Source organism: Phalacrocorax aristotelis, chromosome 4 (genome assembly GCF_949628215.1).
Source record: "Phalacrocorax aristotelis chromosome 4, bGulAri2.1, whole genome shotgun sequence".
NCBI classification, from domain to species: domain Eukaryota; kingdom Metazoa; phylum Chordata; class Aves; order Suliformes; family Phalacrocoracidae; genus Phalacrocorax; species Phalacrocorax aristotelis.
The window spans coordinates 44,633,425-44,660,816 of record NC_134279.1 but is presented as its reverse complement, the minus strand read 5'-3'; the positions used below and the strand labels follow the sequence as shown (position 1 = coordinate 44,660,816).

Genomic DNA, 27,392 nt, shown 5'->3' with positions numbered 1-27,392 from the left:
CATTTTTCCATTTCAGAAATAAATGTTTCTGTCCATCTCCATTAAAGTTGATGTGTTTGTGGCTACCTACATCACTTGGTATTCTAGCCATATGTGGAAGCATCATGTAATTGTATTGTTAACTGGACTCAGATTTGATGATTTTATTCCTTTTGATCTGCACTTTCAAAGTTCTTGCTTTGTCAGCAACTGTTAAATAAAGGATGTACATATTTAGCATGAAAAAATCCAGAGGTGTGATGTACTAACATACAAATCTAGTGAACTACATGCTACAGCAGTTGTCTTAAAATCATGATTTATCTGTCCTTTTCAGTCCTTAAGGAGATTGCATTTCCTTACTATTTCTTTCCAGTTTTCCGTAACTAATAGGGTGTGTTGATAAATGTCATGTGTGATGTAACAGGATCTAAAAAAAAAAGTTCCACATTTGCATAGTGTAAATGATTGTGGACTATGTAAAATGGAAGAAAGCAAAGTTGAAATAAAACACTTGTTCAATATGCATAGTCATGTAATGCAACAAGCACATTCCTGCAGCCTGTTAATAAATTCAATAAATGAGAGTTATCAACAGCTGGTATCGGCCTTTATAGTTATCCAAATGAACAACTGGTGCATGGTGACCTTTGATAATTTATTTTAATTATATTTTAGTGGCTCTTTAGGGTTCTCAGACAGGCTTAGTTAAAAAAAAAATATCGTTGGCATTCTCATAGATAATGCATGTCTTATACTGATTTCTGACCTTCAAGTTACATAATTTTTGTCTTTTTAAAATGAAAACACACTAGTGCTGGTGAAAGAAGGCGGGGCTACTCTGTTCATATGTATGAAAAATGGCATCAGTTCCCTGAAAACAGCTTGCTCTGTTCCACTGTCATTTAATTTCTAGGGTCCGATCGTGCTAACTTGTATGTGCTTTATATAATGCAAGTCTTACTGAATTTTCAACTCCATACTAGGATAGGTTACAGGTAGTGCAAAATAGGAAATGCTTCCTTTTTGTTTGCATCCGAATTGTTTATTTTAGAATATATGAAAAAAGTCTTATTTTTGTGGTGTTATTTGTGGCTTTCTCATGTTCTGACGTTTAAACAGAAATTAATTAAGCATTTTTATTTGTGAAAACACACAACTACCATTCGCCTTTTAATATATATATTTTATCCTATCATTTTAATCCATTTACTTTTAAAAATTATTATTAGAAGTTATAAGACAGAGGTGCTACCACTTCAATATGTAAGCTGAAGCTTTATTATTTCAGGACTTGTGCTTTTCAGAAATGTTTCTCTAATTTGACCCTCAGTAACCCTTGAGAGACCTAAGCACAAGTTACAAACTAATTACATGAATTGCTTTGCTGGAACTTGTTAGGCATTTTCTGTTTATACATTAATGTAATATAAATATAGCTTAGGCAACAAAAGCCCTTGGGGCAAATTTATGTCCTGAGTAACCCTGTTCTAGTGACCTCAACAGAATTACTCAAAGTCAAGACAGAATTTAAATTGGAGGACCAGATCTTCAGCTGCTGTAAATAGTCTGGACTCCATGAAAATCAGTGTAGCTGTGGTCACAACAGCTGTAAAGACAGAATTGCTCCTTCACATATATCTTGACTGGGTTTTTTGATTTGTGGGCACTTCTAGCAAAGGGGTTTCACTGCCTTTTCTTTCCAGGGTTTAAAACTGAGCAGAATTTACCTGTAGAAATAATTCTTATTTTAGTCTAGAGCTGTTATAATGTTATATAACCTGATTCTGTGTGAATTCTGAAAAAATTCTTCATGGAATGATGGGGAACATAGCATCTTTTGGTCCTGCATCTTTGGTTTTTCTATGCTTTTTTTCTGTGCTGTGATCTAACTTCTAAAAAACTTTCTCTAACCAAGCAATATATAGGAAATTACACTCAACAGTTATATGGCTTTGCTTAAGAGTTTGTAAATATAGGAATAGTCACCAGACAATGTTTGTTTGTGTTTCATAACAGCTTTGTTTCAAAAATAAATTTAAAACAATGGCTAATCTGTACTCCAGCCCTACAGATGCATATGTGTATCGCTTTACTTTAACCTTGGGGATTATCTCCTTGGTTTAATTGGGAAAAAATGTGCTCAGGAATGAGTATGGATGAAAGTGGCTTTGCAACTGGAAATTTGGACTGAGTGTGTTTTGTTTATGAGGAACCATGAGTGAACTGTGATTTTTACAATATTACAGCAATAACCCACCAATGGGAGCTGTTTGATATGTTTTTTAATTCAGTAGTCAACATTAACGCGCTCTCTCTTTTTTTTTTTTTTTTTTTTCCCCAGCACATTGAGAGGTGTGTGTGTGTTCCTCCTCTCAGAGATTCTCCGAGCTGACTATAGGGGTCAATAACATCTTGGTTTTTTAGTGACCTCCACTCACTTAGGAAGTATTAAGTTACCATCAGCCAGTTGACTTGCTGGAGGAGAAACAGCATACATATCTTTAAATGGTAGCCGACAGTGAGACTCTCTTCTCGTCATTCTTTAAAGCTTTTCTGCAGCCTTGTTTGTAGCAAGATGTGAGGCTGCTGGTCCTCACTGTTGCTCATTTTGTTGCTCACAGTGTTTCCATGTTTTCCTGGGCAATATTGCCAGCAGAACAGAGGCCCTGCTGATTTTTCTGGTTTAGGACGCTTTGGCCTCTATTACTTTGTATTCTATATATATAAGCCCTGAACCATGATAGTGTTAAGTGTTGCAAGCCATTCTGTGCAGCTTTTTAAGAGTTAAAACAGCCACCCTTTCTGCTTTTCTGTGGCAGTGCAGCACGGTCACTTTTCCTGAGAGCCTCTTCCTTGTAACGTGGTTCTAGACTTGCTTTTCAGCAAGACTTGCAGTTCAGCTTCAAAGGGATAACACTGTTCACTTCCAGATAAATGAACAGACTATTTCAGTTGGAAGATACCTAAAACAGTCATGTAGTCCAACTGCCTGAGTAATTCAGGGCTGACTAAAAGTTAAAGCATGTTATTAAGGGCATTGTCCAAATGCCTCTTAAACACTGACAGGCCTGGGGCATTGGCCACCTCTCTAGGAAGACTGTTCCAGTGTTTGATCACCCTTTCAGTAAAGAAATGCTTCCTCATGTGCAGTCTAAACCTCCCCTGGTGCAGCTTTGAACCATTCATTCCCTTGCATCCTGTCACTGGATAACGGTTCATCACCTCCCTCTCCACTTCCCCTCCTCAGGACACTGTAGAGAGCAATGAGGTCACCACTCAGCCTCCTTTTCTCCAAACTAGACAAGGCCAGGGTCCTCAGCCGGTCCTCATAGGACATGCCTTCCAGCCCTTTCACCAGCTCTGTTGCCCTTCTCTGGATGCATTTAAGGACCTTCACATCCTTCTTAAGTGGTGGGGCCCAGAACTGCACACAGAACTCAAGGTGAGGCTGCGCTGGTGGTAAATACAGTGGAATAATCACCCCTCTTTACCAGCTGGTTGTACTGTCTTTGATACACCCCAGGATGCAGTTTGCCCTCTTGGCTGCCAGGGCACCACGGCTGAGCCTGCTGTCGGCCAGCACCCCCAGATCCCTTTCTGCAGGGCTGCTCTCCAGCCACTCCTTTCCCCATTTATACTTGTGCCCGGCGTTACTCCATCCCAGGTGAAGGATCTGGCATTTCAACTTGTTAAATTTCATCCCATTGATCGTTGCCCAATGCTCCAGTCTATCTAGATCCCTCTGCAAGGTCTTTTGTCCCTTGAGACAAAAAACAGCAGCACCTCCCAGTTAGGGAGCCTGTGTTCTGGTCCAGAGTGTATCCCATGCAAAACAATGAAGTTAGGCAATCTCAGTACTGCAATCTGTAGATGTGCCTAGGGTAGCTTTTAAATGAGGTAGTTGGAGTACCAGTGCAGAATAGCTCCACTGATATGGCTGTTCACTCAGTCCAAGATACTATTTTCCGTTTGCAGTTCCAGTCTTTAAAATCACTGTGTTACAAGAGATTTTAGCCTTGTTTGGCTAATAGTCTTTCCTTCCATTGTCTGCATATATGATACTGTTGGAAGATGCTAATGCATAGACTTCTACAGCTTTTTCATCATTTTAATTTACCACAGTACAGCTTTTCCAAAAGTAGCAATGCTAATTTGTAAGTGTGATAGCTGACAGGCAAACTGCTACTTTGTCAGGGTGTCTGTACACACTTCTTAATTAATATTTTCTTACTGGAATGGAGTGGGATAGAAACAGATTTTAGAGAGAAGGAAAAAAATTGTTGGGAGAAAAGAATCCAAAATTTGGATGACAGACAGAAAAGTATTATCAGCAGATGGTCAAATCTGAGGAAGAACTCCAAAGCAAAACATAAATCTTTTGGTTTATAGACTGTCAGGGAAGAATTGCCTGCACAGAGATGCACACAACCTAGGAATCAATCAGGAGGAGACAGAGCTCTGCATGCAGACACATCATTAAGGCATCATTGGAACAACTGTGATGGATGGATGTAGGAAGACAAGCAGGGAACAAAGGGATGGGGGTTTCCCTTTACATGAAGAAGCAGTTTGAGTGGATGGGTTGATGAAAGACTGGTTGAATACTTGTGGATTAGGATCAGAGGAGGGGCTGGTATGGGTGGCTTTATGGTGAGCGTATGTTACACATCATTTGGTCAGTATGAGGAAGAGGACAAAGTCATATTCAGGAAACTCAGAGACCCTTGTTCTTAGGGAAGACTATCGTCCCTGACACCTGCTGGAAGGATAGCACATATAAGCAGCCCAGGAGGTTTCTGGAGACTGTCAAGGGACTCTAATGTAGGTACAATATACCTGGGTCATGCTGTCCTCACAAAGAAAGAACTGGCCAAGGAAGTAATAATCAATGGCAGCCTTGGCTTGTAGCAGCCATGAATTACTGGAGCTCAACATACTGAGGGGAGTGAGGAAGGCAAATAGCAGGGCATACATCCTGGCCTTCGATAGAGCAAACATTCAGGGAACTGGTAAATGGGGCGCTTTTGGAAGCAGCATGGTTCTGCCAAGGGTAAATCACACTTAACTAATCTGATCACCATCCATGATGAAATTACTAGATCTGTGGTTGAGGACAGTAAAGTGGATGTCATCTGCCTTGATGTTAGCAAAGCTTTTCATGCCATCTCCCACAGTATTCTTGTATTCAAGTTAGGATGTTATGGTCCGGATGGGTAGAAAACCAGATGGGAGAGAGCTGGTTGGAAGACTGGGTTCCAGAGTGCCGTTAATGTTTCATACCCTGTGGGGAGGCCAGTTACAAGTACCTTTTCTCAGGGACCTCTCCTGGGATCTGTCCTGTTTTATATCTTTATCAGTAACAGAAGGAGGGGGTATATTCTGATGGATACAGAGTGCACCCTCATAAGGTTTCTGAATGATACCAAACTGGAGATGTGGAGGCAGGGTAGCTGAAAGACCTCAGGGCAGGGTTGCCATTCAGAGGAGGGGCCTAGGCGCACTGGAGAAATGGACTGACAGGAATCTGATGAAATTCAGTAGAGACAGATACGAAGTTTTTAACCTTTGATGGAGGAGCTCCTTGCAGTGATGGATGCTGGGGCTGACTGGTCGGGGAGCAACTCTGCAGAAAAGGGCTTGGGGGAGTCCTGGTAGATGGTAAGCTGAATGTGAGCTAGTGGTGTGCCCTACCAGTGATGCAGGCTGACAGCATCCTGGGCTCTATCAAGAACAGCACCGCCAGTAAATTGAGCAAAGTGATTACCCTCATTTATTTGATGCCTGTTAAACCATATGTGGAACACTGTTTTCAGTTTTGGGTGTGGGGTTTTTTTTTGGGGGGGGGGAGTGGGGGGGGTGGGGGGGTGCGGGGGTGGGGGTGGAAGGGAGGGGAGCAGAGAAGTACAAGAAAGATGTTGATAAACTTGATTGAGTGTAGCAGTGGGCCACTGCTAGCTGGGATGGATCATATGCCCTATGAGAAGAGTGTGAGAGGACTGGACTTAATAGTGGTCTTCCAAACCTTGAGGTTACTAAGAAGATGTAACCAGGCTTTTCACTGAGGTGCACAGGGCTACAACAAGAGGCAGTCATCATAAATTGAAACAGGCGAGGCTTCAGAAGGTTATATTAAAAAAAAAAAGGTTTTCTACAGAGATAATTAAGCACTGCAACAAGCTGCCCAGGGAGGTTGTAGGGTTTTTTGGTCTTTTTAGGTTTGATCAGGAGGTTGGACTAGATGACCATCAGAGGACCCTTCCAAACTGAATAATTCTATTATTCTTGGAGAAAGAGAGAGTAACCAGTCCTAGCCAGCATTAAGCAAAAAAAAAAACAACAACAAAAAAAAAACAAACAAGAACAAAAGCAAAAAATCAACCCCCAAACCCGCTTCTGTTCAGACCTTCTTGCCAAACTTAAATAATAGTTTAGTGGAATATGCTGTATGTTTATAGCATACAAATACACTATAGTTTTGCAACTTAAATGTTTTTGTTAAAGTTATTGGTTTATGCAGCCTATAATTTGGTGACGGAATGGGGGAGGCTCACAGAGAGAAACACGTGCGTTCCCGTTTTTAGAAACCATCAAATTAATTCCCAGAATCCCAGTGGGGAATGTGCAGATGTCAAAAATGTCAAAACCTTGAATGTTGCTGTAAAATTGAGTTATTGTTCTTCAGTTTCCATTTTTTGTATTTAGGCCTGACGAGACTACTATTCTACTGCCATTAATCCTTTTAGTATTGTTATAGAAGTTCTGGTGTCCCTGATGATATCCAAGGGGATGAAATCAGAAAGTGAAACACTGCTCTTGAGTCAATATTGAAGAAAAGAAGATGCAGTCCAAAAGAAATAAATGTTAAAATTCAGGATCCAGGGGAAGGATGGGGAAGGATTAGGAGGGGGTCTTCTTGAAAGGAGTCCCATAACACACACTCAAAAACAATGCAAGAGACAGAATGGGAGGCTTGTCCAGTTTCTGTCATTTCTTTAAAAATGAAATGTAAATCAGTGTTATTTTTTCATTTGTTGAAAAATTATAATTCATCTGTGTGAATTGTGTCTGTGGTAAAGTTCACCCATCTTTCAAGATAAAGTACCTTGTCCTTGGGATGAAATTTTCCAGATGCTAGTTTTCTCAATCTGTTCTTAACATCTGTCCTTCAAATGCAGACACTTAGCTCAATATAATTAATAACTTACATTATATTCTGTATATTCATTTTTTATAAACATATGCATATCAGGAGAAAGAATGTATTCCTGTAATAAACTTTACTGACTCTTGTTCTTTAAAATAATAGATTATAATAAAAAAAATTCCCCTTCTAGAGATTGCAGTTTTCAGCATTCAGTTCAACTACTCATGTGTTAAGAGGCGTCTGTTCTCTAGACTTTCATTTGGAGTATTGAATTCTGGATGCTTGAAGCATTACTGCTGTATTGAAATAACTAAAAATTGGGAGTTGGGTATAAAATAGAAGTTGCAAAAATTTGATAAATTTTCTATTTTTCTGTGTGGTTCTGCTCCTTTAAGTTTGGTCTTTAAAGCTATTGCCCTCTATCAGGATATGTTAAGTATACTTTAAAGACATGATTTTCTTTGTAACTACATGAGTCCCAGAATCTGGACTTTAATATAAGCTACAGCCATTGGCAATGTCATAAAATTTTGGCTTCTAAATCCATGTCTCTGTACCACTTTTTTTTCAGAGGAGCTAAATAGCTTCTTGTATTTGGAAAATATGTCCCTTTGTAAGGCGGTCAGGTATGTGAATAAAAATAAGCAATAGCTACTCAAATTTGAGGTTTTAGGCTACATTTACCTATTTTAGTTACATTCGAGACAAATTTTTAATGAAAATTTTATTCCCCAGTTCTTTTAACTCTTCCAACACTCTTCCTCTACATATCAAAAATTTCTTTCTGACCCACTCATTTATCTGAAATAATGAAAATGTGACTCACTAATATATATATAAAATACATCTGAAATTATTACAGAGCATATAACTATATACTAGTTTCTGCCACTTATACTACTGCTGGATTTGACCATACAGCATTGTCTATTTAATATCCCTTTGAAAAAAAAAATTGTAAGCAAACTATTTATTTAGAATAATCTGCCATATATTCTGTCTGGGTGTACACTTTCTGACATCTGTTTCATCTAGGATAGCTCGTGCTTTCCAAGGAGATGATTAAGTATAAATCCTGAGGCAATCACTTCAAATATAACAGCAAATCAACATCTTTGTAATATGCTATATCTCCTGATTCAGAATTTGACAATGAGGGTAACTTCTACCTTACTTTTATTATATTTTTGTTTTATTTTATTTATTTGAAAGCCTTTTATTAGGAATATCAGTAGAATCAGTTACAGGGTGCTTTTTTTGTTGTTGTTTGTTTTTTTTCCACCAGAAATTCTGTTGCTTCAAGTTTGGACGTATTACTAAATAGGTGTAATCCTGCCTGCCAGTGATGTTTGCCTGATGTGGCTATCTCAGAGTATTGAGACAGAGCTTTAGTGAGTGTGGTCTTTTGTATTGCCACTGGAAGAAGTTGTAGGAACAGAAGACACACAGTATTGCTCCCTCTCCCGTGTATTCCCTGCAGTTACTATTTGAATACTAATTTTGTAAATGGAAAGTATCGTGAAATGTTGCTGTTCATATGAGGAATGTCCACGTGCTCTCCAAAACTACCTTCAGGTACAGTTAGCTCTAAGCAAGGTGCTGGGTTTGGCAGCATTGGAGTCTGTCGTGGGTGGAATTGTTAGATGCAAATAGCATCGTTGTGTAGACAGTGCTGAGAGATTTTAGTTTTAATGTCGTTTGGTCTTAAAGACTGTTGAGAGGAGTTTTGGGCACCTTGTGTAAGGAATGCTCTGAAGGAATGTTGGAATTAAGCTTGGGAAGCCAACCGCGTATGGTTTCAGGGAACAGGGATCCATCCTTAAATGACAAGTATTAGTTAAAAATCTGAAAAAGGCTGAGAATGTAAGAGATATATTTGGACACTTCAGAGGGAGTGTCTTTTCTGTTCTGTCTGCAGGCTAGAAAATACTATGGCTTACACAGGCTTTTCTCAAAGAAGGTCAAAATAAGCTACACAAGAATTTCAATTCACAGAAAAGATACTGGTTTATGTTCAGTTTAAAAATGTTCGCTGAAATTGCCAGGGCTAGTTACCTTCCAAATATTGGATTGTCCAGTTCTGTTTCATCCCCTCCGTGTGTGTTCCATGTGCTTACAGACAGAAGAGCCAGATAATACAACTTTCATTTAAATTACAGCAGCTTAGCCTTTGAACTGAATCAATCTACCAGTTCTTGTTGTCCAACCTCCCGTATTTGATGTGGCAGAATACCATGATACTGAAGGAGACTTAGAAGTTCTCACGTGAAGCCAGCAAGCATCTACGGATCTGTGCTTCATCTGGCAAGTACCTGTGCACTTTACTGCTACTGTGCATGCCAAGGGGGACAAGAGTACGATGGTCAGGCTGGTGCTTTAACTACAAAAAGTTAACTACTGTTTCAGCATGTGGTCCAGACCTGACAATGCCTGTTGACTGTAGCCTTGTAGCGGTGTCCCAAACTCGGCATTGAGTTTATGTCCCTTATTTATCAGTAGGAGTTAAGTGCTCTTTTGTATTTAAAGTAAATAGCTGATAAAATCTCCTGACTAGCATGTGCTTTCCAAGCATGAAAAATACCCATGTGTATGTTGATTGACAGTGACTGTTTCACACGGTTTTGGAACATAACCTAACCTTGAAAGTGGACCCCTTTAAACAGTACACTGATCACTCACATAGTGATACCAGAGAAACCGCAAAACTTGAGCAGTGATTATACATCTTCTGTTGCTTGCAACTAACTGGTGACTTTTTAACTGAATGAATACACTTTACCCAGTGTGTCACTTTAGTTAATGCTTCTGATTCTCATGCAACCAATTTTCATCTTTCATCTACTGCTCAAAAAAATCTTGTTCAAATGACAATAGAAGTATACTGAGATTCATGCACACCAGAGGATGGAAAATAACTATAGTTACATGTTTAACCATAAAACTAAAACACAGATAAGGGAATATGATATTTTTTCTACTCTTTTAAAATGCTATCATTCACAGTTGTTAGAGAAAAGAGGCTTTGCTAATAAAACCACGTTAGAGTATTGGCCTCTCGTAAGATAAAAATCAGTCCGTTAACTCACAGCTTCTCAGTCTGTGGTGCACAGTTAATGTGTTGCCTACTAATCAGAAATGAATGGTTAAAACTGAGGCCAACAGAAACATTTGATGTTGCCTGAAGACTAGCATAAGCTGAAGACCACTGGCCTGGGTAGAAACAAAGTCTATAGGAGAAGTTAGCAGACATAATTTTTTTAAAGCATTTAAAAACTAGAAAAATTTTGGTTTAAAATCCAGGCGTTTAACATAACAATCAAAATGTTCAGTGGTCCTCAGTGCCTCTTTCTGATTGATAGAACAAATAGTTGTTTCCTCTTGACAATGCATTTTGGAGCCCATGTATTTCTCTAACACAGATTTTATTTTTTACATTTATATCAAAGTGTTCTGCTATAACAGTGGAGAAGATATCACAGAGAACATTACTTCAGTATAGACAGTATGGACCCGAGGTAGGATGAGAAGCGTGAGAGTTCAGAAGGTGTGAGACAGTCAAGTAACGTTTTGCTATAGAAAGAGCAGTAAGTGCTTCGTTTTTTACCTGGGCAGCTCTGGTTGGATTTTTTTTGTATTTTGCTTGAAATGCTCGCAGTAGCAGAGGCTGTGTCTGTGATGTGTAAAGTGTTTCAGCATTAACTCTTTTCTGTTTAACCCAGCAGGAAGTTTAGAGTATAGCTGGACAGGGGGCTTGAGGAAGCTGCATTTTCACAAAGCCCTTGCCTGGGAGGGAGTATTGAGCAAAAGCCTGTTTCCTAAATATTTATCTGGTAAATAACCTGAGAAACACAACAGAACATCAGTAAAGTTATTAGATTAAACTGTAGCACCCTGAAGCTGCTTGGCCTCCCTGTGATATGACCTGCATAGGGAGTTACCGTGTTGTAGATTATGTGTTGTCTTCTAATTTCATTGATCTCCTTTCACTTTCCAGGGAGTCCATGTGCCAGGCATTACTTTGGGAGGCATTAGGAGTTAATCAAGATTTTTAAAATGATTGTGCCATATGTATCTCATGTACGTGGTATTTCTTAATGAAGCAAAGACTGTATCTCGCTGGTCTTTGTCGACTGTAGCAGAGAGCAAACTTTAGCCCCCGAGCCGCTTGGGTATGGGTCAACCATTGTCAATGCTGCCCAGAGAAGGCTGACCGCACGCACTTAGCATAGCAGTTTGTGGGTCCCCTCGGCTTCCATATAACATCTCTGAGGCATAATTATTCTGTTGCTTTAGGGGGTCCTTCAGAGGGATTTTTTTTTAAACTATATTTTGTTTTTAAATAGTTGAAGGTTGTGTTTCAACCCCCTGGAAGGGTGTTTGCGGAGTGTAATGCTGCGGGTGCCCGTTGCACGCTCTGGGTGGTGGCAGAGGGGCTTTGTCGATGCCAGACCAGCTGGGATGCACTGGAGATGAACTTGTGGCATTCTGTGTTTGCAGTGTTAGAAGCAGGCCCTTGAGTGAACTGTCTTGCCAGCTGTGTCTGCGTTTCCTCACGCATTCAGTCTGGATGAGGAAGAGACCAACAGGCCTGAACTGACAACACAGAAACACCCTTGCCTTTGAGTCAAACAGCTGGTGTGATAAAAAACGTTAGCATGCGCTTTGTCTAGATTGTAGTGTTTGCATAATGATGAAAAAGTGTTTTATGAACATATGTTGTGGGGTAAACTAAGGAAGGACTGCAGGTGACCTGATGTAAACATCTAAATAAAATTGGAATTGAGAATTAATCATACAAAAATGCTGCAACAAGCAAAAATGTTTAGAGAAGTCAACAAAAGCTATTATGGGCAGTGGTCAGATCATCTAAAAATCACCAGACTGCTTTAATAAGGAGCTGAAATGTAACCAAGAATTTAAGAAAAATATTTTGGAGTCAGAAAAATACTGTCTTTGTGTTTTAGCAGAATGACTAATACAGTAGTTCAGTAGGTTTTGAAAGCAAATTAGCATATTTGAAATGAAAAATATAGCAGTGGTGGGACAAACATTGGCTGCCAGGTAACCAGTTTTCAAAGTCCAATAATGTCGACCGTGGAAGAGCAAAAGAAAGTCAAGTGTAACAAAAGGAAAGGGAGTTTTAAGGCTTTGGAAGGTTGAAAGACCTAAAAAGCTCAACACGTGATATTTAGGGCCAGTAAAACTACAGATACTGTGAACATAGGGACCGAAACATACTACACACAGTGATGTATAGATGCAATACTTAAGCTTGGAGGCAAAATCCTGTAATCCTCACTAAACAAAAATCCCATTGAAGTCGGTAGAAGATTTGGGTGAACAAGGAATGTATAACTGGGCAATTAGAGACAAACTTGCAGCGTGACCTTGACTGGGCCTTTGTGCTTGTGATTAGCTGTACCCATAGATCTGGGCACATTTGTTTAAAGGCACAGTCAATATTAATGACATCTCAAAAAAAAAAACCAATTATGCCACAGTTAAAGCTCTAATTGATCCAGATGACAAAAGAAAATAATTGCAGAGATGCATTAAGGCTACACTTTTAAAAGCTGAGACTTTTGGAAGAGCAAAATTCTTCATTCTTTGTTTCTTTCCTTCTCAGCAAAAACAGAAATAGAAATTTAATAGGTACTGTTCCAGTTTTGCCCTTAATAATACAGGGTGATAGTTACGTGACTTTTCAGAGTTGTAAGACAGTAAGGGAGATTATTGTGTGGGATATCAGAAATAACCTCCAGGTAAATTAATAAAACTAGGTAAATTAATAAAACTATATAACAGTGTCTGCCATACATGCTTATAAGGCTACATTAATAATTGCTCTCCACCTTGTTTTAAAACTATTTCACTATGAAACAATGTTCTTAAAGTTCATTCATGTACATTTTTCCCCCTTTTGCGATCCTAGTTCAAATAAAATTGAAAATAAACAAAACACTTTCTTTTGAAACAAAATCTAATTCAGCATAACAGAAATGTCATTCTTACTGCCAGTTGCTGTAATGGGACATGTGTTCCCTGTGTCTGAATCTGCTTTGTTTGAAAAGAGCTGCTGTCTCGAAGTGTTGAGGAAATTGCTGTTCTCAGTAAAAGAAATGCTAGAAACGTGTGCAGGAACAGAAAGAAATTGTTTCATGGTCTGGTCCTGTAAATGGTAACCTCAGTGACTACAATGGGCTCTTGGTATGTATGTATGTCTGTCCAAAATTCCAATTTCCAGGACTGCGATCCTGCAAAGATATGCGTGCGCTTCATGGCACACACAGTAATCTGCTGGGGGAAAAAAGTCAAAGGAAACCGTTTACTGCATTAATTTTGTGCACAATAACTCCATCATGGTTTTATATGCAAATCATTATAAATAATCCCTGCAGATTGACTTCTGGGAAATGGTTTCATATGCTTGAAAAAGCACTTCCTTAAGAGTTGCTGGTAGAGAATTTGAAATTTCTGTTCTGCATAAACTCTCCTGCTTTGACACTTTCTTCTGCTAAAATCTCAAAAGCCCTGGAACCTTTTATTTTGAGGAAAATTACTAATATGATAGGACCGATTTTATTCAGAAAGTCTACAGCCCTTTACTTTGATTTAATTGTTTCTTCCCTTTGTATTAGAATCTGCCGTCTCGAGATGTGACCTCTGCTTCAGAAGAATAAAATCTCAGGGTGCTCTGAGCCCGAGACTGGATGTTACGTTGCACTATCGAGGTGCTAACTAACTCTTACTCCCTTATCTCTTTCTTCCCTCACTCCCTTTTTCACCTCACAAACCTGATACCTGGGTTTGTTTACTTAAAGTTCTTCTGTTCAAGATTCTGTGACCAGGTGAATACAAAATGCAGCAATACAAAACCATTTTTTCATAAAATAATTTTTTATTTCCGAGAGTAGATAAAAAGCTTAACATGAGAAAATATTTCTAATATAACAGTAAGGTTTATGCAAGTGCTTAGCTTAATTCTAAACATCTTCCTTACATCTCTCCACAGACTGTGAATAACTAGAACCTCTGTTCCCCTTTCTTCTGCTCTCTGTATGCCTCCTTTTAATATATATAATCCCTGTAAATCCGTTTTCTTTTTCATTAGTTTCTGGGCCTGGATAAGAATACAGGCAACTCAGCAAGGTGGCATAGGGGAAGTTTCAACTAATGGCAACTATCATGGATTTCAGGATGCAATATTATACCTTCCAGCGGAGTTTTATATGTATTCTTGCAGTGCAGTGGAAGTTGATAGCTCAGGGCATGCTTTGTAAATCTGTATTTGCAAAAGGTTCATTCTGCAGTCAAGCCTTCTTCAAAAAGTGTTCTGATAGCATACTGTGTTCACCATTAGATTGCTCTGTGTCCTGTCAGTATAAATCAGGATCTAGTTTAATACTGCTGATGTTCCCTGACCCTTTTAAAGTTACATCACAGTACAATACACTATTCAGAATAATAAGCCAAAAATAATGGGCAACCTATATTCCTCCTGCCATTCTCAAGGATTCTTTTGCCTTTCCCCCTCTCATGCTTTGCTGACAAATCTCTTAATACCTGTCAGGCTTTCTCCTTCAGTGATACGCAAGCATTACTTCTCTTTTTGTCATCAAAATTCCTTGTTGTTTTTTATTTTTTCCTCCCCATATTTCAGAAGGGATACGACAGCTCCACAGCACTACTGATCTTTTATATCGTAGTTTGCAACAAAGCCCATCAGGGAAAGCAAAGGCGTGCCTTACATCATTTTAGCCTTTCTGTAGAGAGGAATGCCTCAGCTGCCGATTGGAGGACCTGAAAGCATGTGGCTGGTGCAGGCAGTTCAAACATAGGAGAAATAGAATGGTTCTTCCATGCCACACTGTTCCATAATTCTCAGATGTGGCTGTGTTATAGTACTGCATTTTCTTGGGTTTAAATAATTTGCTTTTAATGGAACATTATGGCTTTGTGCGTGGGTGAAGGATTTTGTTTTTGTCTTTTGTTTTTAAAATGCTTTTGATGTAATGTTGTACTAAAAGGCTTGAAAATAAATCTTCTTCTCTTCCACTGTTCTAATCCATTTGGAATTTTGGGATTAAGATTGGATAGTGCTTTCCTCTGTTGTTTGGCTATTTTTTCCTGCAGCATCAAAGGGCAAGGAAAAAAAGTATTATAGGCTCAATGTCTAAACAAGTAGTTTTGTTTCTGTATAACTTCTCTGTAACAGATGTCAAACTGTGATCCAAAGGATGTTCTACACAGAATTTAGGATGGAATGAATTTCAAAGCCAGGTTATCAGGGTGGGCACAAGTCAGCAGTGGGTAGCAGGTCCTTTGCATTGTGTGCCTACCGCAGGCTAACGAAATTCAGATCTCTGTCTCTTGCCTGCACTACCGAAGAACCTTTACATGAAATATTTGGGTAATAATTTAACAACAAAAATAAAAGCTTCTTCTGGTATTTAGTTTATTAATGAAATCTCACAATTTAATACCTTGGTTACCAAAGGCTTAGCTGTGTGATGTGTTAGTCCGGTGTTTCACTTTGAGTTACCAAATAGACTTTTTTCAATGACTTGTGTAAAATGAACCGAAGAAACATGATGCTAAATCAAATAATTGGGTAACAATGTAACTTTAATGTCATACACTTCAGAACTCTAAAATACAATAAAATGCACAGGTCTCTGAGGGCATTTTTGTTTCCTTTTTCATATATACAAAACTTGTTTAGAATAATATAAAACAAAGATTTTGCAACTGGAATTGCTCATTATGTAGCTTTTTCTTGAGTTTTAAGTAGTGCATTGTGTTTATAGCTGGAATAATTGTTGAAATAGGCAACGTGACAAGGTAGGTGGTCTTCTAATTAATATTTCTGTACAGATCTGTAAACTGTGCAAGGCTTGTTTAACAATACAGAAATCATGTCCTATTAGATTAAGACATTTGTTTAGGAATATAGTTCAACTTTTTCTTTGAAATCTAATTGATCTTGTTTCATGGCCTGTGAAATTATTTATTTAAGAAAAGTATAATTAATTCAAGAAGTTTCTGTGACCTGTTGCTAAATATTTAGACCACAGATTAATTACTTTTGCTCAGGGCTTCAAATAGTGATTTAAAAACTCGGTGAAAAGGAAAGTTACTTAGCAGTGAGAGAAATTATACAATGATAAGAGGTGGCACGTTCTTGTAATCCTTCTGTCCTATAAACAGCCACAATGTTAAAAAATAAAGAATAAACATGAGAGTTGAACTGAAAACTAAATACTGTTATCACAGTGAGAACACCCCAGATGCTGTAGCGTCTGTGCTCTGCAAAAGTCAGAAATGTTCATAAGAATGTGCAATTTCTTACTCCAGCTCTTAGTGAAACCTTTCTGTATGTACTATTGATCCGTAGTATAGAAATGTTGCATTAAAACTGTACCTACTGCCTTTTTGAAGCCTGTCACTTGATACACGGCCAGAACTCTTACTTCTCACTAATTAGGATCTAGGATGTCTTCACATAGCACATGCCCTGTGCTCAAGCAGTATCTCAGAACAGGCTGGCATTCAGATTAAAATGAAGGGGTTGTCCCTTACCTTTCCGCTTAGTAAATCTCTGCTTGATACTGAGAAGCTTTTTTAATTCTTATTGCCTGTGTTACATCTGCTGAAGTGATGACAGATGATTGCAGTGTTACCATGTTAATAGTTTTCTTCAAAAACTGTCGCCATATTTGTTTGCTTTTACTGACAGAGCTAATGGCAGTTACTAATAACAGTAATGATAATACCAATGAAAGCTCAGTAAAGACTGAAAATAAACAACCTTCTTATACAGGCCTGGTAGTTTATTCTTGTGTACTGATTTTAATGAGATATGTCTGACTGTTGGAAGGAAAACAAAAGGTTGCAGGGTATTTTTAAAAAACAGTGACATTAAAACCATTTAAAAAAATTTACCTAACTCTAATGTTTTATCATTTTCTGAGAGAATAAGATCTTATTACCAGAATTTTTAGTTCAACTCTTAAGTATTTAAGTTCTATTTTCAGAATTGTGTGGTTCGCTTTCTTCAATGTTAATTAAAAGTTGCTTAAAAGTATTCAAAATCAACATATTGTTTTTATAATGTCTCATACTCTACAGAACTGCCATGTGGTGTCAACCCAGATGCCTCGTAGTTGGGGCACACGTGACTGGCACCAGAACCTCGCAGGCTGCAGTGGTTGTGCTGCAGAGGGCACTAGCATTCTCACGCTGCTAGCTGCCTCCTTTCCGGTGGATCGCTGCCTCTGTTAGCCACGTTAATAACCCAGCGATCATCACAATGTTGTCCTTTATTTTCACTTTACAAATGGCTTCCCCTTACTTCTGGTCACGCATCTGATTATGCACGGTGATCCTTGCGTTTGTCACCACCGATCACTAGCTGCGGATGACCAAGAAAATAATACACAAATCTCGTCTGGTACAGATTGTACTGCCTAATGTCTCCAAGATTTAATCAGATCTAAGCCTTTTGGCAGCAATAATCCAAATCCTTATTGATTTCCAATCTATGTGTAAAGCTAGCTGGAAGCTTTAGTATGAGTCTTTGAATCAATTAAAGAACCCAGATGCAGCTGCACTTAAACAGCAAATGGTTATCCCACAAATTTCCATGACTGCTGGGCAGCCTTTGACATTTAATTTGTGGGCTCATCTAGCGCAAGCTCCTGAATAGTGAATTTAGTCTATTGATAACAGGCTTGATTTTCCTATTTTATTTTGTGGTTACGACTTGCTGTATTCTTAGAAATACTCTGCAGGGATTTATGGCCACCAGTTGAAGACTGCTGCCGTGGAACAATATAAATTTCAAAGATCAGGCTGAAGTGCATAAGAACAAAACTTTTTCTGTTACTATAACCTAGTTGTAAAATTGCTTCAAAAAAGGTCATAGATATTAAGGGTCTGGCTAAGGTGCTACCAACCTCTTTCTCAAAACTGCTTTCCATCCTAGTCAGGAATGGTGTTTACTGACACCTTTTCCCATTTCTTTGCACACGTGCGTGTGTCTAGATAGTATGGATTTCTCTCACGGCACTGCGGCATTACTCTCTGTTGCTGTAACAGATACCATGGCACCTACAGCAATGTCTTAATTGCCCAGGCTCATAGAAACCTGGGAGAACTGGCCATCTAAGACAAACTTCTAAAGCCAGCAGAGCAGGGAGTTGCTCTAGAAAGCAACTAGAATGATTTTTTTTTTTTCTCTCTGCTTCCCGGGGAAATCATACTTTGATCAAAAAAGGGTATTTTCATAAATAATTCCCACTGAATGTATGAAAGTGCTGACATTTTATTAGGGAACGTTGAGAACCATTCAGGGATGCAGGTACTTGAGGAATAAGCACCAGCCAAAGCGTGTGTTTCAGAACGTCCGTAGCTGCTAAATGTTTGACTGAAGGGCCTAACATAAGTGCCTTTGTGCAAATCTATAATCTTTGATATATTTTTTCAGCATTTTCTAAGAATATCTAAATATTATCTGAAAAATGCTGACTTGCATAAAAATTGGATTTCCTTTAGAATGGAAATTTTACAGTAACTGCCTCAGCTGAAACACCTATAGACAGAAGAGCAATATTAATATGCGCCTAGGATGATTATCTTGCAAAAAAACCTAGTGCTGAAATACATGAAAATTACAATAAAATATAATGCAAGTGAAGGGTTTGTATGAACTTTTCTTTGCAGTATTTCCATTTGCTTGGACACTTTCAACATTAGAAGGTTGGACTAGATGATCCCTGAGGGCCCTTCCAACCTGTGATTCTGTGAATTTAACTACTTGATTTTTATAACATTTCAGTCAGTCAATAAATACAGTATATAAGCATATTAAAATGGAGGGGTTTATAGACAGCATTTTCCTATTAAGAATTGTCAACAAAATCCTTGAAAATTAAATGAGTTGACAACTGTAATCGGAGCAGATGCATAAAGTACCGTTATTGCACATTGTACTATCAATTATATGTCAAGCATGCTGCCAAACATGAAGTGTTCTGACCTGTGATATTAATAATAGAGGCAGACACTGGGGACATATGAAAGACAAATAATGTAATGCAGAGCAAATCTATTATAGATTTGCTTTTGTTAATGGATATAGAGCCTATTTGGTATCCTGCCCCCACCCCCCCCTTGTAAGCTATAATTTTCTGAAAAACTGGACATACCATGTAGTGAAAGTCACATTATGAAAAACACACTTTGATGGAATAAAATGTTCTTAAGTTAAATAAATAATAGTGAGAGAGAGCTTGCCATCAAGTTTTGCTACTTTATTTATATGTGGTTTTGTCATTTTTCATGTTCTTCAAGAAATAATGTGGAAGAAGTGAAATGAAGCCAGATTGTTTCTACTGTATTCACCGTTCATTCTTGTATTCTTAAGTTGTTATTTTGCACAATATCATCTATCATCTTGTGGAGATTGGCTAGTCAAATGTTTAGTCAACATCTTTCTCCAGACTATAGCTTCTAGTATTTTTAGTTGGTCATGCAGGATAACATTGTTGGTATGTAAAAATGCAAAAAGAGTAGAATGGCCATCCAAAGGACAGTGATAAACACTTATGATGTTTAAAAAAAAAAAATTAAAAATTAAAAGCACAAAACCCAACCCCTTAACTGACTTAAAAGAGCAAAGAAAAGAGAGAATGTGGGACAGAGAAAACTCCTTCCTCTGCCGTCACTGATGGCACTGATTTCCTGCTTCCTTCTCAATGTAGACCATAGATCCCAGGATGTCTTGCCAGTAAAACGTTAAGCAGCCGATCCAGGATTTCATGTGGAGTGCACTGCACTGCAGCTGATTTATATGAAAATCAATGGACTGTTTACAGTTATCAGAAAGCTTAATATGGTCCTAAAAGTTGCAGAATTTCTCTTATCAAAACATTTCTTAATGTTATATTACTTTCAGACAATAAAACAGTTATTTAGTGGTGGGTTTTGTTTTTTTCATTTAAGATTACATTTGGGAATGACTAGCTTAGTGACAGTAATTGCATTTACAAACAGTATTTCTTTCCAGACTTCACTAATCTGGGCTTGCATAAAATTAATGAAAAATTAGAGCACCTCTGATTTGTAGTACATTTTTGTTGATGTTATTTTCTTTGTGTCTTGTCATAAATAGATGCTGAAGTCTGAATTTCCATTTGAAAACCATTTTAAGGTTTTATCCGCCCCCCCTCCCCGTGTCCTACACTAAAAGCCAATGCACAATTAAGAAAGAGCAAAGAATATGGAATAAAAGGCAGGGACCAAGACGGTATATCTTTGTGAAATTAACCAAAATTTGGGCAAAATCAAAAATGTTGCCAGACAACTATTATATCTACAGAAGCAGTTGCATTCCTCCCTTAAAAAATTTAGAGACTCTTTTTAACAGTCCTTCGTGATCTGATGTTTTTACTGTATGCAGGACACACTTTTCTAATCAACTAGAACTTAAGATTTAGTTTGATATTCAAGGCAACAATAAAGTTTTACTTTAGTACAAGATTAAATGACCCCACAAGCTCTGTGCACTTACATTCCTTTAAACAGTTTGACACAGGTGAGAGTAATTTGCTGCAGTTCAGAAATACCTGCCTTTCATAGACTTAGAGTGAATATACTAGGAAGTGATCATTGATCTGTGTGTCAAGGTAATATTGGAAACATATTGAAAAATCAACATATATTTCCTGTTCTCTCTGTTTGTTGACTCTGAGCACTGCATGTGCTGTATTTGGTATACCCGTATGGATTTCCTTCTCCCTTGCTTGCTAAATTGAAAGAAGGGAGAGAACAAAAGCCCTCTGGTGATCCAAGTTGGTTTTCCACAGTGCATTTGTAAGTTTGAATTCAAGCCATCTTTACAAGCAAATGGCTTTATTAAACTAAGCACAAAATAATTCAGATGCAGTAATGTTGGTTTGTTTTTTAAAAAATTAATTTTATAGATCTGCTCCAGAAATTGTTTTCCTTTTTTTCATACTAAATGAGGACTTCATGTTGTAGGCAGTATTCTCTGTCCTTCATGTGGCACTCTGGCCCATGGAATATCCAGGAAGAAACGCATTTGAAAACAATACTTTATTAAATTAGTTATGGTACTTTATTAAAGCCACTAATTTCTTAATGTTTGACTTTTATTCATAATACTTTATATCTGTATACCAAATTTGCTGTCCAGCTGGGAAGTCATGACTTGATTTCATGACTGAAGAGGATTTCATCAACACAGATTATTTCTAACAAATGTAACCCCTTTCCTGCTCCATGTGCTGGCTTCTTATCAACTAAGTAATTTTGAGTTTCAGTGCTTTTTTTTTGATGATTTAGGCCTGTACCTTGAATATCTGGAACAACAGCCGCCAGCATTTTGTTTATAGTGGGCTGCACAGGCTTTTAAGGGATTCATCAAAGGTTGGTGAACCGTTGGTTGGGTTCTCTTTCCATATGTAACCCCATGATCTGCTGGTATCTCCTAGGATCAGCTGCTAGATGACTAAACACACTTTCCATTCCTGTGCCTTTTATGTAATGGACCGGCATGCAGCCTTGTGACAGGAGATACAGGCCACCTCCATGCCGTGACATCCCATGCCATGCATATTCCCATCACGTGGCAGGCACGCACCTGCAACGCTGGCATTTACCGCACTGGTGCGGCAACCTGCTTCCCATTGCTCAAGGGCATGTGCTGCAGTGCTCTCAGGAAACAGCCCGGTAGGAATGAGGCTACTCAAACCCTGCTTTTATCACCTTTTGGGAGAGTGGGAAGCAAGCAGAGATTGGCTGAATTAGTTGTTTGTTCAGCTTGGATTTTTGTCTGTGACCCACTGACTGAGAAAGTCTGTGGCATCTGGCAGGGAGAACAGGGGAGCGAGATATTCTGTGTTGCCAACAAATATGAAAGCAAGGCTTGGGTCAGAGGTAACCCTTCCTATGGAGGCAAGGAACGAGACAAAGTCCTGAACGAACGCGTTTCTGAGACTGATAGCTTGACTGTTAAAATTTGTCCTAGGGCAAAGGAGACTGTCTGACACTGTGGATAGTGAGGCTTCAGTGAAAGCTTTTTCTTCTTTTTTTCCCTTCATAACACTTTGATGTACAAAATGACTTTGAAATCTGCGTTTAGCTTTGGCTTCTGTAGTTGCAGAAATGAGTTTGGTGAATCTGCCTTACCAGGGTGTTTCTCCTGGATTTGGTACCCGATAAGGAAGCAGATGCAGCAGAGCGTGCCATTTTGTACCTTTTTAGTTGTCTGTGAGACAAGGAGCAGTTTTGGTTCAGGTTAGCTAGCTTAAAACAGGTCGTTTTATTTGCATAGTGTTCAAAATCACTGAACTGAATTTCTTTTTTCTTAGAGTTTGATAACCTTAAATTTCAAGTTCAATAGTTTCATATTTCTGTTTTTAGACATATATTTTACACTGTTACAGCTTTGTTATTGGACAAGGGCAAAAGTTCGGTAGTAACCTGTAGAGAGTCTTACAGCCAGTTGCTAGACACCTTTAACAAAGTGTACCTCTATATTTTGTGTCTCATACTGCCATCTAAGGGCCACGTAGGCTGAGAAGGTGGCTAAAGGTTCTTCAATGCTTTTCCTTCTCCTTACTGCCCTTCCCTTTGGGAAGTCAGCAATTCATGGGTGAGAGGGAATGGGCAGGGAATAACAGCAGTCCTTTGATGCAATATGTTATTTCATCTAAGAGGATAGAGGAATCTTCCAGATACGTGAGAAATCAGAACATAAATTTGAGCCATAGTCTTTTAGGAAAATGCAATTGCAATGAGTTTGTGTAAAAGCCAGCACATAAGAAAGTGTGATTACAGGATTTGAGGCTACTTCTGAAACAAGTTAAGGAGTGTAGTGTTTAGAGTCCTGAAGAGTTTCAGGTGAAACTCTTAGCAGTGAGGGAATGTGCAGTTCAGATTCTTAAAGGTACCAATGTCCTTGATTCCTACTGATTTAAGAATTAGTGCTTTATAATAGAATTTGCTTATTAAGATTTTCCCTAAAAAAGGTACAAAATCACGTGATTTTTTTTTTTTCTTCTTCTGATTTTTGTATTTCTCTGTGTTTTTATTTTCCTGGACTGAGGGAAAATGGCAAAAATGTTGTCTTATTTTAAGGGTATGTGATCTTAAACGACATGAACATAATCTAAATACTTTGGAGTTTAAGCATTCAAAATTTTATCATGAAAACTTTTTTCTTTCTCAGGATAGAAATGCAATTTTTTTTTTTAATCTGCAACCTGTACTTGTATAGGCTTGATTCTATAGCTCCTTTCTCACACAGATGTTTTGAGTGACAAGGGTGATAAAGAATTAGTGGCACAACCAAACATTTCAGTATTTGTCAATATAGTACTGTTGGCACTGACTGACAAAAGCAGTTTTTGTAACGAGGACCCCTTTGAGCACAACTTTATTTTACAACGTATGAGTTGCTTTTGCGGCTAGTTTCCAGCAAACCTTGTGTAATAGAGAAAGTAATTAATCTTGCATGTTACTTTGACAGGCTCATGCAAGCAAAGACCTGGAAGAGCAGTTGCGGTCTGTGTCCAGTGTGGATGAACTCATGACAGTACTTTACCCAGAATACTGGAAAATGTTCAAATGTCAATTGAGGAAAGGCGGTTGGCAACACAACAGGGAACACTCCAGCTTTGACACAAGATCAGATGATTCACTGAAATTTGCTGCAGCACACTATAATGCAGAGATCCTGAAAAGTAAGTACAGGACACAAAACACGTTCTAACACACAATAAATTAAAATCCAAAGGCTTGTCAGTTGTGTCAACAATATTTTAAAAGCTAAGCATCATCAGTAAACCACCCTTAACAGTTTGATTTGCTGTAATGGCTATAAAATAAAATATTTGACAGTCAATCTTCAATCATGAAATAAACTGCTCCTCAGATGTATTTTTGGTACATCCATTTTAAGAAAGGTATAAGCTGCTCTCCCAGCTCAGCAGGTATAGGAAGTTAAGTGCTTGTCTTCAGGTGTAAGGAATCCTGCTTTGTAGAGGCTGTAACGATTTTGCAGAAAGCAAAGAGGGCACTAACAGTTGCATTCATTGAACTGTTTCTGCTCATTTTCTGCAATTACGGTATGGCTGGTAATGTTTTCTTCTCTTACATGTTACTGCTTTAGGAAGCCAAATAATGCACTTGTAGCTGTTTGCTGTTACAAGAGGGCAGTTGTTGTGATGTTATGCTTGAACAAAAAAAAAACAAACCACTTTCAAACAAATACGTCAATACCCCTTAGTGTTTCAGGTGGCCTGGATAAAAATATAATTAGCTTAAAGTTTAAGCAAGTGCTTGCAGGCAGAGAAACACAGGATTTATAGCAGGAGGCGAATTTTTTTATATGGTATTGGAAATCATGTACCTTAAGGTACACATTAAGTGACATTTCCATTCTTGCTGAATAGCCTAACAAAAACGGCTCCAAGAGAGAATAAAGGGGCCTGTACTGCTGCAAGTGTCATGGCTGTTTAGTGTAAGATTGTATTTGGCAAAAGGCTGTATAACATGATGTAAAATGTCTTCTCAAATCTGCGTGAATAATCTGGACACAAATATCGCCTTTCAGATTAAATCATAGGGCGTATATAATTGCTAAATAATAACTTTTTGGTTTAAATTATACTCTGGTAGTTAACAAAGTAAACACGTTCAAATTAATTTCACATTAAGTGTGTAGGCATCAAATTTTATGTTTTTCATATATCCAAGTGAAGTGTGGAACCAGTTAAAATTAATTTGCAGAGATGTGCAGTACTACTTTAGACTTCACTCAGGGTGGGACTCACCCCAGGCATAGGAGAAAAGACATGTACAGCTTTATCTGTGAATGCCGTGAGATCTGCCCAACCTTGTTAGGTTCCCTCTTAGCTCCACTGTGGCTTTTATTCTGTTCCATGACAACATGTCACATCCCTATGAAGAAAAATTACATAGAAGTTAACACAGGGATACGTATATTTCACTGATTAAAGGGTGTGATTCTAGCAATGCATATTCTGGTTCTAAACTTTAAAAAAATCCTACTAATTTACTGCAGGAGGGTATTGTTTTTAAACAGTTACTTTATAACACATGAAATTCCCTATAACTTGGCAGGTATTGATACTGAATGGAGAAAAACTCAGTGCATGCCACGTGAAGTGTGTGTGGATGTGGGAAAAGAGTTTGGAGCAACTACAAACACCTTCTTTAAACCCCCATGTGTATCCATCTACAGATGTGGAGGTTGCTGCAATAGTGAAGGACTCCAGTGTATGAATATCAGCACAAATTACATCAGCAAGACAGTAAGTTCTCACTCATATTATAGTCCAAGTGCTCCTTGCAAATCCATTTATGATTGTACATATTTTAAACCTTCTTATTGCTACAATGAGGAAGGAAAAAAAAATCACTTCCAGAACACATAGGGAAAAGCTGAAGAGATTACTGCCTGGAAGGAAATTTTTAACACACTTTTCCCCAAAATATATATGTATATATTCATATTGGGGGCGGGGAGGAATAGATTGTGGTGTCCCACCCTTGGTTTTAAGATTATCCATGAAACTTAATTCCATCCTTTTTTTGCTTCTACCATTTGCCTGCCGTATGAGGCACACACTCCGGAAAACTAGCCTGTGATTTTATTTGCGAAGATTGTTTTTGGACGTGTGCAGACAGGTTACATGTTGTAAATAAAGCCTTTTAGGAACTGCGCTTTACTGTATTAAGAGATATTAGTATAATGCACCTATTTATTTTGTTTTAATGTGTCTTCCTCAGGCGTATGTGCAGTTTTTGTTCTTTAAGTTCAGGGCTAGTGATCAGGTAGGAGTACGCAGAGATTTTGCATTGAGTCTGTGAGCTGCCCTTAAAGGAAAAGCATACACGCATTATTCTAAGTAGTTATAACAATTATTACATTATCTTTCAACGTTTACCTCAAAAATCATATAAAAATAGTCATGCTTCAAACTGTTTTCTAGTTTGCTTTTCTTACAGTATTTGGTAGGGTTTTTGTTGCTTGTGGGCTTTTTTGCTTTTTGCATCCTTTTTCTGATACTTCAAAGAAAACTAATTTTAGTGTAAATCTTGCTGCCTTTTTCAACTAGATTCATCCAGCTGTAGATGCAGCACATGTTTATATGGAAGATAGCTGCAAATCCAACTATAAAATCGTAGCTCATGGAAACGTCGGTCCTTTATCATGAAATTTCTTACTGCCCTGAGCATTCTTGAGAGGGGATTAGGAAAAAGGGACATAAAGAAAACAGGAAAAAAACCTCAATATTTTTAATACATTTTCTGTCCTCATTTCTCACCAAATCTGTCTGTCTGAAGTTGTGTATTCCACCAAGAATTTTCAATCCTAAGTGTGAGCGAGTGGTAGGCAGCTACAAAGCACAGGAATAATATAACTCAAATAGCTTAAATGACGGAAACTGCAACATTGATTTTGTTCAAGCCCATAGTTATTCCCACAAACAGCTGTCCTAATTCTAGTTGCTTGAAAGATGCAAATATAATTTTTGTGTTATAAACCAAGAAATAATAGGGGGTTGGTTGTTGGTTTGGGGGATTTTTTTGTTTGTTTGTTTTGGATTTTTTTGTTTTGTATGTATTTATAAAGTTTAGCTTACTTGAATATAGAACGATCTGGTCACAGAGAGAGTTGTTGCATTTAGCACAGATTTCCTGGTCTTTGAGCACCATGTCAGTTGGGGGTGAATGATCCCTTTCTATTCATAGCTATTGAGTGACATACATTTTTTTGCCTAGTCGAAAATGTTTAGACTGAGTTTCTTTAAGTTCTTTATAACATTGATGATGATATGATATAGGAGTAAAAGATTTGAGAGACTCTGAAAAGGAAAGTGTTAAAGGACTTATCAGAAAGAAGAAAGAGGCCATAGCATTGCTCTGTTTTCTTTCCTATTCTGTAAAAGCAGGCAATTTAATCTCTGAGTTTTATATCTTGCTTCTGCTTTCCAGTTTTATCTGGTCCTTGACAGAATGCAGTTAAAAAAACTTAAAAAAAAAATCTTAAAAAGGAAGAAAGCTATAGCTATATCTCTTCATCTGTCATCACCTCAAATCTTTTTAAAGTTATGTGACCACAGCTTACCCTATATCAGATGAGAATTAGGAAGAAAAAAGTATTGGACTCCAGACCCTTCTGTGGAATTCAGGTACCCTGCACACCAATTTTCAC

The 27,392-nt window shown here is 38.1% G+C and overlaps 1 protein-coding gene across 1 annotated transcript in view; it reads left to right on the top strand.

The window, feature by feature from the left end:
* Positions 1-27,392, top strand: part of VEGFC (vascular endothelial growth factor C) — an 82,026-nt gene that overhangs the window by 34,810 nt on the left and 19,824 nt on the right. The window contains 2 exon segments of the mRNA XM_075091173.1: positions 23,679-23,892; positions 25,295-25,485. Coding sequence (XP_074947274.1) covers positions 23,679-23,892; positions 25,295-25,485 — 405 coding nt within the window.